The 12,077-nt window shown below is 37.7% G+C and overlaps 2 protein-coding genes across 6 annotated transcripts; one reads left to right on the forward strand and one right to left on the reverse strand.

Annotated features, from left to right (window-relative positions):
• Positions 1–746: 746 nt before the first annotated feature.
• On the forward strand, positions 747–2,367 carry LOC125219677 (protein JINGUBANG-like). Its single transcript, XM_048121720.1, has one exon. The coding sequence runs from the start codon at positions 894–896 to the stop codon at positions 2,133–2,135; it is 1,242 nt and encodes a 413-aa protein (XP_047977677.1). The 5' UTR covers positions 747–893; the 3' UTR covers positions 2,136–2,367.
• Positions 2,368–3,079: 712 nt separating this feature from the next.
• LOC125219407 (O-fucosyltransferase 30-like) lies at positions 3,080–12,005 on the reverse strand. Of its 5 annotated transcripts, XR_007176128.1 has the most exons (4): positions 11,505–12,005; positions 6,503–6,935; positions 4,179–5,598; positions 3,080–3,233 (listed from the first exon to the last, which is right to left on the reverse strand). XR_007176128.1 is itself a non-coding variant. In XM_048121380.1 (3 exons), the coding sequence occupies exons 1-3, from the start codon at positions 11,545–11,547 to the stop codon at positions 4,554–4,556; spliced, it is 1,446 nt and encodes a 481-aa protein (XP_047977337.1). In that variant the 5' UTR covers positions 11,548–12,005; the 3' UTR covers positions 4,043–4,553. The 5 variants fall into 5 exon arrangements, 4 of the variants coding, with proteins under 4 accessions (XP_047977337.1, XP_047977333.1, XP_047977335.1 ...); XM_048121380.1 differs by lacking the exon at positions 3,080–3,233 and having other exon boundaries at positions 4,043–5,523; XM_048121376.1 differs by lacking the exon at positions 3,080–3,233 and having other exon boundaries at positions 4,043–5,598.
• Positions 12,006–12,077: the final 72 nt, after the last annotated feature.

Here is a 12,077-nt window from a genome sequence, read left to right on the forward strand (position 1 = left end):
GGATGGACACAGACGTGAAGTGCACAAGTTAAGTATGCCCACCACCCATCGTCTGCTTTATTTGTACTAACTCCACTGTACAATGTACAATATATGTGTAAATAAATGACTTAGTCGCTATAGTCGGATCAATGTAGTTGATGCCTCATTGCTTTAATCCTAGATTTGCCAACATATGACTTTGTGGATATAGTTGTCAAACCTCATTACTTTAACCTTAAACTCTAAACCCTAGATTAGAACTCGATCACCAACAATCTAACATCTTCATCACCACCCTGAATTCTGGCATCTTATATAAATATTCTTTGCACTCAAACGTAAAAATAACATTAACAACAAGTCAACAATGATACGTTAATCCAATCAAATCCAAATAATGACATGTTGGACTCAATTCGACTTAATTACAATTCACAAGACTACTAACTCCATAAGTATTCGTTTCTTTGTCCACTTCCTTCCATAAAACCCCAACTCAAAGTAATCCCACATTTCAATTCACTAATTTACCCCCACACCATTAGCTGGCAGCCCATAATTGGTCAGTCTAGCCTATACTATATCAATGTTAACATCCCAATTTCTTTATTAAACGATTATAGTGAGTTCTTTCCAGCTTAAAAAAGAAGGAAATACAGCGGAATCCCCAAAATACCCCTTTTTCTAAAATTCGGTAGTTTTCAAAGTAGCCGTTGCACCGCCCCCTCCCCTTTCCCTCTCGATTAAATTACAGCCCAAAAAACCCATGAAAATTCCATTTTCTCTCCCATCTCCGCTCCTCTCTCTCTACATATACTTGGAAATTCCCTTTCTTGTTTCTCTCATTTCATGCAAAATACACCACTTTATTGATTCAATTCAATTCGTTCAATCAACAAAAAAGGGGGGAAATGATGCTTCAAGAACACACGCCATTGCTATCAACAAGCTCGACGCCGAGCAACACCAGCAGCAGCAGCAACAGCAGCGACGCCGAATCAGAAAGCCCCGCGCCTTCATTCCGATACAATTTCCAAGATTTCAAATTCAAGCTCACCGCCGCCTCCGCCCCAATTTCCTCCTCCCAATCCTACAAATCCCTAGCCGTCCTCTCCGGCCACGTCGGATCCGTCTCCTGCCTCGCCCTCTGCGGCGAGTTCATCCTCAGCGCCTCCCAGGCCAAGGACATCATCGTCTGGCAGCACCCCGATCTCCGCCAATTCACCAAATTCGGCCAGGGCGACGGCGCCGTCAAAGCCCTCGTCGCCGCCGGAAACAGAGTCTTCACCGCGCACCAGGACAGCCGAATTAGGGCTTGGAAGGTCTCCCGAAGCTCCGAGAATGTGTTCAAGCTCATCGACACGCTCCCCACCACCAAGGACTACTTGGGGAAATTCATGAAGCAGAGCAACTACGTCCAGACGCGGCGCCACCACAAGCTCCTCTGGATCGAGCACGCCGACACCATCTCCTGCCTCGCCGTCTCCGTCTCCGCCGGCCTCATCTACTCCGGCTCCTGGGACAAGACCATCAAGGTGTGGCGCGTTTCCGATTTTAAATGCCTCGAGTCCATCAAGGCGCACGGCGACGCCATCAACAGCATTGCCGCGAGGGGAGGCACGGTCTACTCGGGCTCGGCCGACGGGAGGATCAAGGTGTGGGCGAGGGGGCCCGGGGGAAAGGGGCAGCATTCTTGCAGAAAGGTGTTGGAGGGGCACAAGGATGTTTCCTTCAATGCTGTGGTGGTCACTGAGGGTTTTGTGTACGGGGGTGGCTCGGACGGGAGCTTGATGGGGTGGAGCTGCGGCGAGGGGTGGAGGGGGGTTTGTGACGTGAGGGCGCATGAGACGGCGGTGCTGTGTTTGTGTTTGATGGGGGAGAGGATGATGTGCAGTGGGTCGGCGGATAAGAGTGTGTGTGTGTGGAGGAGGGAGGTGGGGGGTGGGGTGTGTAGGCATATGGTGATAAGGGGGCACCAAGGGCCGGTCAAGTGTTTGCAGGCGTCGCCGCTCAGGGTTGGCGGCGGCGGGGGGTTCATGTTGTATAGTGGGAGTCTTGATAAGAGCTTGAGGGTTTGGTGGGTTCCTGCTGCTGCTTCTGATCATCATCATATAAATGGAGACAATGACAATAAATTGAGGTTTCTCAGTTGAATGTTTTGTTTTTTTGTATTTATCCTGTTTTTTAGATAGGATTTTCATGACAGAGTGTGATTGTTTTTGTGTTTTTTTGGGTTCTTGAATGTGTAATTACATCAGTTAGTTGGTTTTTGTATTTGAATTTTTTTGTTTTTTGGGGGGATACATTTTTTCTTGAAGGTGTCAGTTAATTGGAGATTGTATTTGAATTTTGAAGGTAAAGGTTTATTTTTGTTTTCCTTTTTCATAAGGATTGAGTAGAGAAATGAAGAATAATGTTGTTGCTCCACACAAAAAAGTCCAGAAAACAAGGGATTTTGCTAACTGCTGAACATGCAATTCCACAGACCACAATTGTAGGTTTGTTTTACTTTATGTATGAGATATCGACGACATTTTCTAAAAGTTTATTTGTTCCCACAAATTTTCAACTTGCCGTATAATATCACAAACTTAAAGAGTTATTGAATTTTTTCCACTAGCAACAAAATCCGGCTACATTTTATTTGTTATTACATCATATAAGATATGGTTACCATTGAAAAATGATAGTTACTTGTTACTACAATGCGATTACTTAGTCACTAGAAGCTAGATATGGTTATTCACTTCATTTTAATGTAGTTAAAGTTTATTGCTGGTGGAAAAATTCAACAATTATTTAAGTTTGTCATATTACATGTCAAGTTCAAAATTGGCGAAAAAAACAAATTTTTGAAAAAATTTTGAGGCAATATCCTTTATTTTTTAAGCAAAAAAGATATCAATAAACAATGCTAAAACAATATTATGAAAGGAATAATTACTTTAATGAGCTCTAAAACGCGGTATTAGTCTAAAAATGAACCCAATAAACTATGCTAAAACAAGATTATGAAAGGAATAATTACTTTAATGACCGCGGTGTTAGTCTAAAAAAGCACGCAACAGAATCCGAAGACTGGTCTTTTCCAAAACCATACAATAAAATTATATGCCATTCAACTTTGGTTGATATAAAGTGCAGTCAAATTACAGGGGTGATTCTCTAAGAAAAAAGATGAAGAAGCCAACAAACTGTTGTGATTTAATTTAATGGATATACATATGAAGAGGGTGTGTCTTGGATCTCACCTAAATCGTTAAAAGTCACCAGAATAAGCTTTGTCAAGGAAGGAATAAACATTGCAAGAAGCAACCTAAAAAGTGTATGTCGCCTTATATTATAGTATAACCATTCTGCATATAAAAATATAACTCACTCAACCACTCTGTATCTTACTGCATAAGCTCATTCCTTCCACAAAAAGGGAGAGTGGAACGAGAAAGAAAACTCGTAATTCAACAGACAACAGCAGCAAATTGCTCTCTTCCACACTGCTTTTAGATATTAAGGGACCATTTGGGGAGGCAATGAGCAATTTAGTAGTAATACTTTTGCGACAAAATATATAATAATATTTCATCCAATAAAAATGTTGTAGAAAAACAATAAACAATGGCCCTCTTATTTAACTTTGGATCCACTACGCATACATATAACATATATGTGGCCCCAGGAAAAAAGTAATACTCCAGGCAAGATATTTCAGATTTGATTAAGTTGATGTTTACAGCTCAATACTTTGATATGGAAACCACTACATAGCTATGTCCTGTGCTAAAATATCTCTGTTAATATGTTTCTTTAATATTGATAGTTTACTTTTGTATAGTAATAAGAGTTTCTCAATGTCATAGCATGTGGTCCAGAGATTAAAAAAGTAGCAGTTTAGTGTGCCTTGCACTTCAATAAAGTATGACACCGAAACATTATTTATGCATACACAAAAAAAGGATCGCTCTAAAGGAAAATATAGGATCAACTGGACATGAGTTCTACCTTTTTACCTACTGAATATCACATTCCATTGTCATGGCCCAGAGACAGAGAGACATATATCTTAAGAATTAATCCTCTTTTTCATTAAATTTGAAGGAAGAAACACATGGTAACAATTAAGAATGTTTTTCAACTAGTTAAAACCTATGTATCACGAATGCTAACAGAAGAATTATAAGCACACAAAGATGTATTACCTTCTCATTTGACTCTGGCAACTATCGGAAATCTCTTGTGATAGTAAGGATGACCCTCAGTGAGGAGCTTCCACTTCCATCATCTAAGTTTTGTGGAGGAGGTCATGAGAGAGTATTTGAGTGACTACAAAAGGGAGATGCCTGCCATTTTGTTGAGAACTGGAAATTCATGTGGTATCACTTTGGTTCTTCTTCAAGTCCTGCAACTCAGTCACTGCATCATGCCTTCAGATGATGGGGTGATCTCATATTTCTACTGTCTGAATTGGAGACCTTATAGGATCCTTTATACTTTGTTGAGTCTTGCTTCTATCTCTGATTCCATCAATGAGGTTTAATCAACATTTAATACTGTCTCACATTCTTCTATCTTCATCATGAACATGCATGATTTTTTCTCATCAATTCTATGCTATTGGCAATGGTTGAACCAGCAGTCCCAACGAAACCTAGAGAAGCACAACCACAGATAGTTTCTTCGACATATAGTAGTATATCAGGTAATGATAGAGGACTGCAATGTTGCTCTCTTCCATCAAAACTGCTTGAAACATATTGAAGCTTCAATCCATATGCTGCATTTACAAGTTTCTTAGCAGTTTTAGCTACTAATTCGTCGTCTTCTCTCAGAACAAACAGCTTAAAAACATCAGAGTCTTTTTCGAGATCCCCCAGATAACTTCCAGTCCAATTAACCCGGGGAAGATCTGTCATTATGAATACATGTATTGGGAGAGTGCCCTTCTGTTTCAACGAGTCTAGGGTTTGCTTCAATACTTGGAAAGTACCGTCCCAGTGGTTCTTAAACTGACCATCCAATAACCTAAGCTGTGCACAAAGAAACGGAGCGCTAATCGTCTCGTGTGCAAAACTCTTCCCAGCATTCAAGATTTCAGGCACAAATTGAAGAAATTCAATCTTCTGAATTACTAACTGTACCCTTTGATCGTTTGGAGCTTCATGGATGTCAATATGCGATTCAGATCCCTTATATGGTCCGGTAAATAGGCTCCCAAAGGCCAGGACAGTGGCTGATCCAGCTGTGGATCCAGGACCAAGGGCCCTAGAAACATCTTTCCTTGTCCTCGAAAATGAAAATTTCCTTTTCTTCTTGAATTCTTCATCAGCTTGAAATGAATCCAAAACCTCATCATCAGTTTGGTATGTCCATACTGTTGTTCTGCAATCTTCTTGGGAAGCAACAAAACATGCTTCCACATTACCATCGTATCCAGATAGTAAAGATCCACATTGTCTTAGTTTCTCAAGCATCGATGAATGCATACTTGAGTCTGCAGTGCAAGCCAAACTGAGATTCACGTCACACCACTTTGACACAAAAATCCTGAAATCCATAAATCTGACAGTTGAAGTGACCACTAGAGATGAAAGATCAACTATATCCGCCATGGATACGTACCTGCATCCATATAGAGAAACATAATGCTCCATATAATATGTGGGCATATTAAGTTTTTGGGAACAGGAAATTATGAGAGTATACATACTCAACATATCGGATCAAGATAAGTTTAAAAATATAAAGACATAGTAGAAACAAATAACTCGGTTTCCAGGCAAAGCTCTCATTAGCCAAAAATAGCTGTTGGATAAGCTAATCGATATCAAATGGTTTAGAAACATAAACCTAAGGTGAAGGGAAATATGACAACCAGGGTTCATCCAATAAAACTGCAATAAAGATGGAGGTACCTCTACCTTGTGATGGATAATCATATTCATATATAACACCGAACACTTATTACCAAAGGTTACATATGAAGCACGTGTCCTAAATACATGTATATAGTGAATTATGAAGAATAAGAATACTACTAAATGGCAACAACACACTTGTTGTTGTAAGCATAAGGCCAAAATTAGAAACACAACTCGGATCATTAATAGAGATCTCTCAACATGCACCTACTAGCAAGAATGTCTAAACTGATATCTAATTTGATATCTAATTCAGCTCGAGGAGCAGTGTTCTCTACCTAACTAGGTTGCTTCATGTGTTCCTCTAGTTCATTCAGCCTACGACTTTATCAATACAAGCCAATTGTATCTTGCATAATGTCATTAGATGCAAGTGACTCGTGAGTTGGAAGGAGATGAATTCATTTTGAATTGTGAGATCCCCAAATTTAAAGACCATATCATTAGAAATCACAGATCAGGAATCAAATCAAATAAACAGATATAAATGGCAAATCATCGTAAATTGAGCCTCCAGGGATCCATCAAACACAATAATCCATATTGTTATATAAACTTGAAGTGAATGTGGAGAATTAACAATGATTTAAGAAAACTGGACTTGCCTGCGATCACGGATTAGCTGAATACTGTGGTTCCATACTCTGAATCTCAATTCATTCGGATCCAAAACCCTAAATTTGGGGCAACTCCCGAGGGCGACCGCGTGGTGATCGAGAACAGGAGGCACAATCAGCGTGCGATTGAGAATGGCGGCCATCAAAATAGCATTCCTGAATTCGGAGAGCTGGTTGCTGAAACCGCTGTGGGGCGCATACCAGAGGTACTTGTCTCCCGGAGTGTGGGTGCATTGGGGAGGGCGTGAGTCTGGGGAAAGTGGAAGGAGAGAAGGAGAGAAGGAGATTTTGGAGGAGATGAAGATAGCGATTATTATGAAGGTGAAGAGGAGGAGAGGTGCTCTGTAGCTGGTGAAAATTGTGGGCCTCTTATTCCTTTTTCCGGCAACTCCGCCCCCGTGACGATGTCCAAAATCCATCTCTATAATTTAATGTCACGTATTAATGATTTTCCAATTGAAAATGAAGTGTTAAATCCACTCAATTTAACTACTCTAAAACAAGATGAAATTTAATGGTAAACTACAATTAAATGTTCAAAATGCCAATTACAAAAATTAAGAGTATTAGTAGTGGGAGTTTGATATTTTTAGTTTCTAGGATATGAAGAACACTATTCACACAAGTAAATTATAATCCCTTGCGATTGTTGATGTAGATCAAATAATGTAAATCAAATTATAATTTGTTTTGTCTTAAGTTTTCCGAGTTTTTGGCATAAAATGTTATCAAGCTGACCTCAAATTAACAAACTGACCACAAATTTTGCCAGCAGTTATATGTCTGAAATTCATTTTTCAAACTAAAATCAGAAATTTTAAAAGTATTGCAATCTATACTACTAAAAGGCAATATTGCCCTTTTTGGAGGGAAAATGTGAAGCTATCATTTTGAGTAATGACAAGCATTGGATAGAAAATTGGTCCAATTAAATAATAGCTTACCAATCAAGATTTGGAAGAATTATAAAGCAAATTTGACCCCAATTTTCGTGATCAAACAATAATCCATTTTCATAGACAAATAAAAAATTAGCAGTCCAGATTTGTGATGTGGAGAATCTACCATGGAAAGTGAAAGCTCAGAAGGAGAAAACCTGGCGAGGCGGGCGGCGGTGGGCAGCTGCTGGCCGAGAGAGCCGCGGGATATCACCACAGCTAGGCTGGCGAATTCGGCGGGCGGCGAGGAACGAAGAAGCCACCGGTCTGGCAGCGCCGATAGGGAGAGGAAGAGAGAAATGGACGATATTCCAAGGGTTTAGAAAATCGTTTGTCATCAAGTATATTATTTGGGCTTTAGTTGGGCTTCTAGAGTTTTACATTTTTTTAATTATATATGTATACCATAGATTTTAATGGATTTTTAATGAATTATAGATTTTATAGTTTAACTATTAATAGGATATAATTAAAATATAATATAGATTTCTTGATTATGACTCTAGGAATTGTATTTAGAATAACACTAAATATTAGTAATTTATTGCGTTGGCCAATTTTAATAGCTGTTGAAAACGGGACGGCAGTTTTTGTCAACTTTAATTAATAAAGAGAGACGTTATATTTGGGTTTGGGCCATAGAAAATGATACAAGTCCAAATCAACTAAATAAATTACACCCTCTCAACTAATTGAGTCTAAACAATAAAAATCTTTTGTTTCAACAGAATTGTTTTCATTCTTCAAGCTCTGCTCCAGAAATCCCTTCAACAGTGCAGTCTGATAATTAGCCACATTAATCATAATAATTAGGATTAATCACAGATTTTAATTCAGCCACTAATGATCCTTAAAACACCCAATTAATTCCCATCCACATCATAATCACAATTTGATTTCTAGCAAACCAGTAGAGAAAGAGAGAGGGAGCCGAGAGAGTCAGAGAGTAGGAGAACGGTAATTCTTGCTCTAATTATCCAGGTTCATAGGTAATCCTCTCAACAATCCATATCTCAATCTGGTTTCACTTCTGTCGGAAATAAACGAATATACAATGTTTGACAGAAGTCGATTCTGCCAAGCACAAGGAGTTTCCTTTTTTGGGCCTCCTTCCTTTTTTGCTTTGGGTGTTTGGGCTCAATTTTTTTAATTATGGAGAAATAAGGTGGGCCAAGTAAAATAATTAAGTCTTGGCCCAATAAATTAATTTAAATCATGGGGAATTATTAAATCCCAGAATAATTTGCGATGTACGAATGATCTTCTCCCGAGCCCGAATAAAATAAATGAGAAGGAAAAATGGTGCGATAATTTAATCACGCGCTTAAAGAATTTTGAGAATTTATTTCGACGCCGTGGAGGAAAATACGAGGACCCAACGGAGGAATTTTAAGCATGAGCGGCCGACCGGCCGAATAATCGAAAATATGCGAAAGATGAGAAGCGAGATAAAAGACTTTAATTAGGGTGCATGCATTCTAATTAGTAGTTTCTCGCGCTGATTGTTGTGTTACTACCTTGTTATTTAAAGGGATTTGTTCTGTGAGACTCTAATCCAAAAAGAGGAATACTCAAGTTGCGATACCATTTTAAGCGAACGAGATGGGCTTTCGAACTAAAGTTTTATTGTGAGATTTCGGTTTAAATACGAATTAAGTGCTAAGTCTATCTTATATTGAAATTGGTGTGATTGAAACTATTATTTTTAATCCATGATGATGTGATATATGTGCTTAAAGTCGAAGTGATTGCCATGTGTTGCTATGTATAACTTCTTGAGTGGATTGTGAATCGCTCGGCCTGGCCAATATGATGTTATACGATGTTCGACTTGGTTAATATGATGTTATTCGATGCTCGGTGTTGACCGATAAATATGAGTTATGTTTCAAACTGGTTTTGAAAGGAAATGAGGATAGAAATATTTTGTCATGCCATATTTTATCTTGAGAAATGTTTATCTGTTTGTCTAGCAAGGGGAGCGTCCCTACTAGACCAGTTATTTTATAATCGAATTCGGGTATGGTGTGGAGAGTGTGTCCACCCAGGCTAGTTTACACAACATATGGATCGGGAGCCATCCTTCGATTTGGCCGGTCTAGTGGACTCGGAATGTGGCCACATTTTCAGTCCATGTACAGTTCAGATGTGGTCTATGAGACCTATCTAAAGTGGTTGTTGCCATGTATGGTTAATCGAATTCGGGTCTCAATGTGGGTAGTGTCCTTACTTTGACTAGTGTACACCAGAGACCGTGAGTCACCAAGCTGGTTGGCCGGTTATTGTGACTGTGGGAGGTGGCCACCTTCACGGCACCAGAAATAACAGATATGACAGTTTTTCAAAGAAAACTAGGAGAAATGGTTGTGTTTTGAAATAATGTTGAAAAGGACTTGGAGATGAGTCAAAAGTTTGTGCTTGAAATGATTTTAGTGTTTTCTCGATATTTTAAAGTAAAGACCGAGATTCACTCAATGGTGGCATGACATAAGTGTTTTATAAAATCGTTTTGGCTTGTGTTCACTGAGTACATCAAGTACTCAACTCTGCATATGTTTTCCCTATGTGTTGGTTGAGCAGTGATGATGATGAGCGGTGTTGAGCAGAGATGGAGTATGTTCTTTGATAGAATGATGATTGGATGCATCGTGTCTCCATACATGATGTCATTCCCTCTTGAACGCTTCCGCTAAAACAGTTTTTCTATTGCGATCACATACTATTGATCGAGTTTATGTACTTTTTGAGATGACACTCTGATTATATTCAAGTTATTTCCATTATTTCGAGCCAAGTCCAATTATTCCTTTATTTCCCCCTTTCTTCCCCGCTTCTTATATTCACCCCAGTCGCGATCAACCGTTCTTTCTATCCTTAGAAAGGGCGGGCGTGACACTTTGATTACTCATATTTCTCTATTTAGACTTTTCAAAATATTTGTGGAATGTAATATATTATCAAGTATTGAAATTAAATTTGGCTAAACCAAATAATAATTATAAATTACTACAAAATAATAATGATAAAAAAACGAAACTAAATTAATATCAATTTCAAACCAAGAACGATATTGCATCACACTAACATTTTTTTTTAAATTTTGGTGTTACTTCAATTCAAGAGGGAAGATAAAATGTATAACTACCAATATTGAATAAAATTAATTGTTGTTGTGTGTAGTAATATACAATTTTATATACTATAATATATTAATTTAATTAAATATGTTGAAAATACTTAAAAATATATATTTAAATTACTAGAAGTACACATAGTTATAATTGAGTTGATTTTGTTAATCGAAACTGGTAAACTATTTATTTCTTCTAATAGTTTGCTTTTTTTTTATTCTTTTGTAAATAGTAGTATTACATTTTTCTTTATTTGTATGTCTTATTGTATTTCATCCACACATCTCCTCTTTTGTTTTTTCTTATATTTTATACTACACTCATATCAAATACTAGTATTAAATTGTATACAATCATCTGCTAAAATATGAAATGTTTCATTGATAGTGGGTTGACAGAAGTACAATTGTACAAATATTTTTTTGTTGTTGTTTATAATATTACAAATACTTATTTTAATTAGTTCTTATCTGTAAATATATTTTTATACTTATTTACTTTATATTCTTTATTTTAAGTTAATATATCTTAATTATTTAAAAATCTTTTGTCTTGTGCATGGCACATGTGTTAACACTAGTTCCCTTAATGCAATTATGAAATAATACTATTTGTCATCCAAGATTTACTTCCAATTGCAATTTGTCCCTTAAAAAAATCCGCATAGTGTGAATATGTGGCCACCCTAAGTTCATATTATAAATTTGTAGACAGTAGGCAATATATTGATCCCTATAATTCGAATAAAAAATCATGTAATGTCAAGATGTGTCAACCCTAAATTCAGATACATGTATTTACAGATAGTATGCAATATATTGATTCCTAAAATTTATTTGTCTAATGAAAATGGACTAATTAATAGAAATCTGGGTCCATTTAATTTAAAAGGTTTTGGAACCTTAAAGAAGAAAATTTTACCTTTTCTAGTGTTGGTGAGCATTTCGTCTCCGTTTTGCGGCATCTGTTTTTCCGTGGTCGTTTGTCCAGGCGTGAGTTTCAGAGTAATTATGGTTCCTTTGCTGGATTGTGTCTGAGGCCGTGAGTTTGAGAGCAGGAGTGAAAAGTAAGCGTTGGCGACTTAGATTTCTCTAATCTATCGGAGTAATGGCGAGATTCGAGAGATTTAGAGTTTCGTCGGAGAATTGGTGTTTGAGATTGTGAATTGATAGCACCTGAACACAGATCCTGCGAACACAGGGTAGATTTCCTCGATTCTGTCGGAGAATGGCATAAAAGTTGGAGACCGATTTAGGGTTTTTTGATTTTGTGGTGTTTACGGAATTAGGGATGGTTTTTGGTTTGAACAATCGGAGAGAAGATGTAGAAGCTGCCGATTTTGCGTTGTTTGAAGGGGGATGGATCCCATCCCACCATGCTGTGCCTCAGAAACAACGACGTTTCTTGTTTACTGCTGCCTCTTTTCTCTATTCTTATTGTATTTATATGTTTCTTTTCTTCTTTACTAGTATTTAAATGTCACGTATTAATGAT

This window comes from Salvia hispanica, chromosome 4 (assembly GCF_023119035.1).
Source record: "Salvia hispanica cultivar TCC Black 2014 chromosome 4, UniMelb_Shisp_WGS_1.0, whole genome shotgun sequence".
Classification (NCBI taxonomy): Eukaryota; Viridiplantae; Streptophyta; class Magnoliopsida; order Lamiales; family Lamiaceae; genus Salvia; species Salvia hispanica.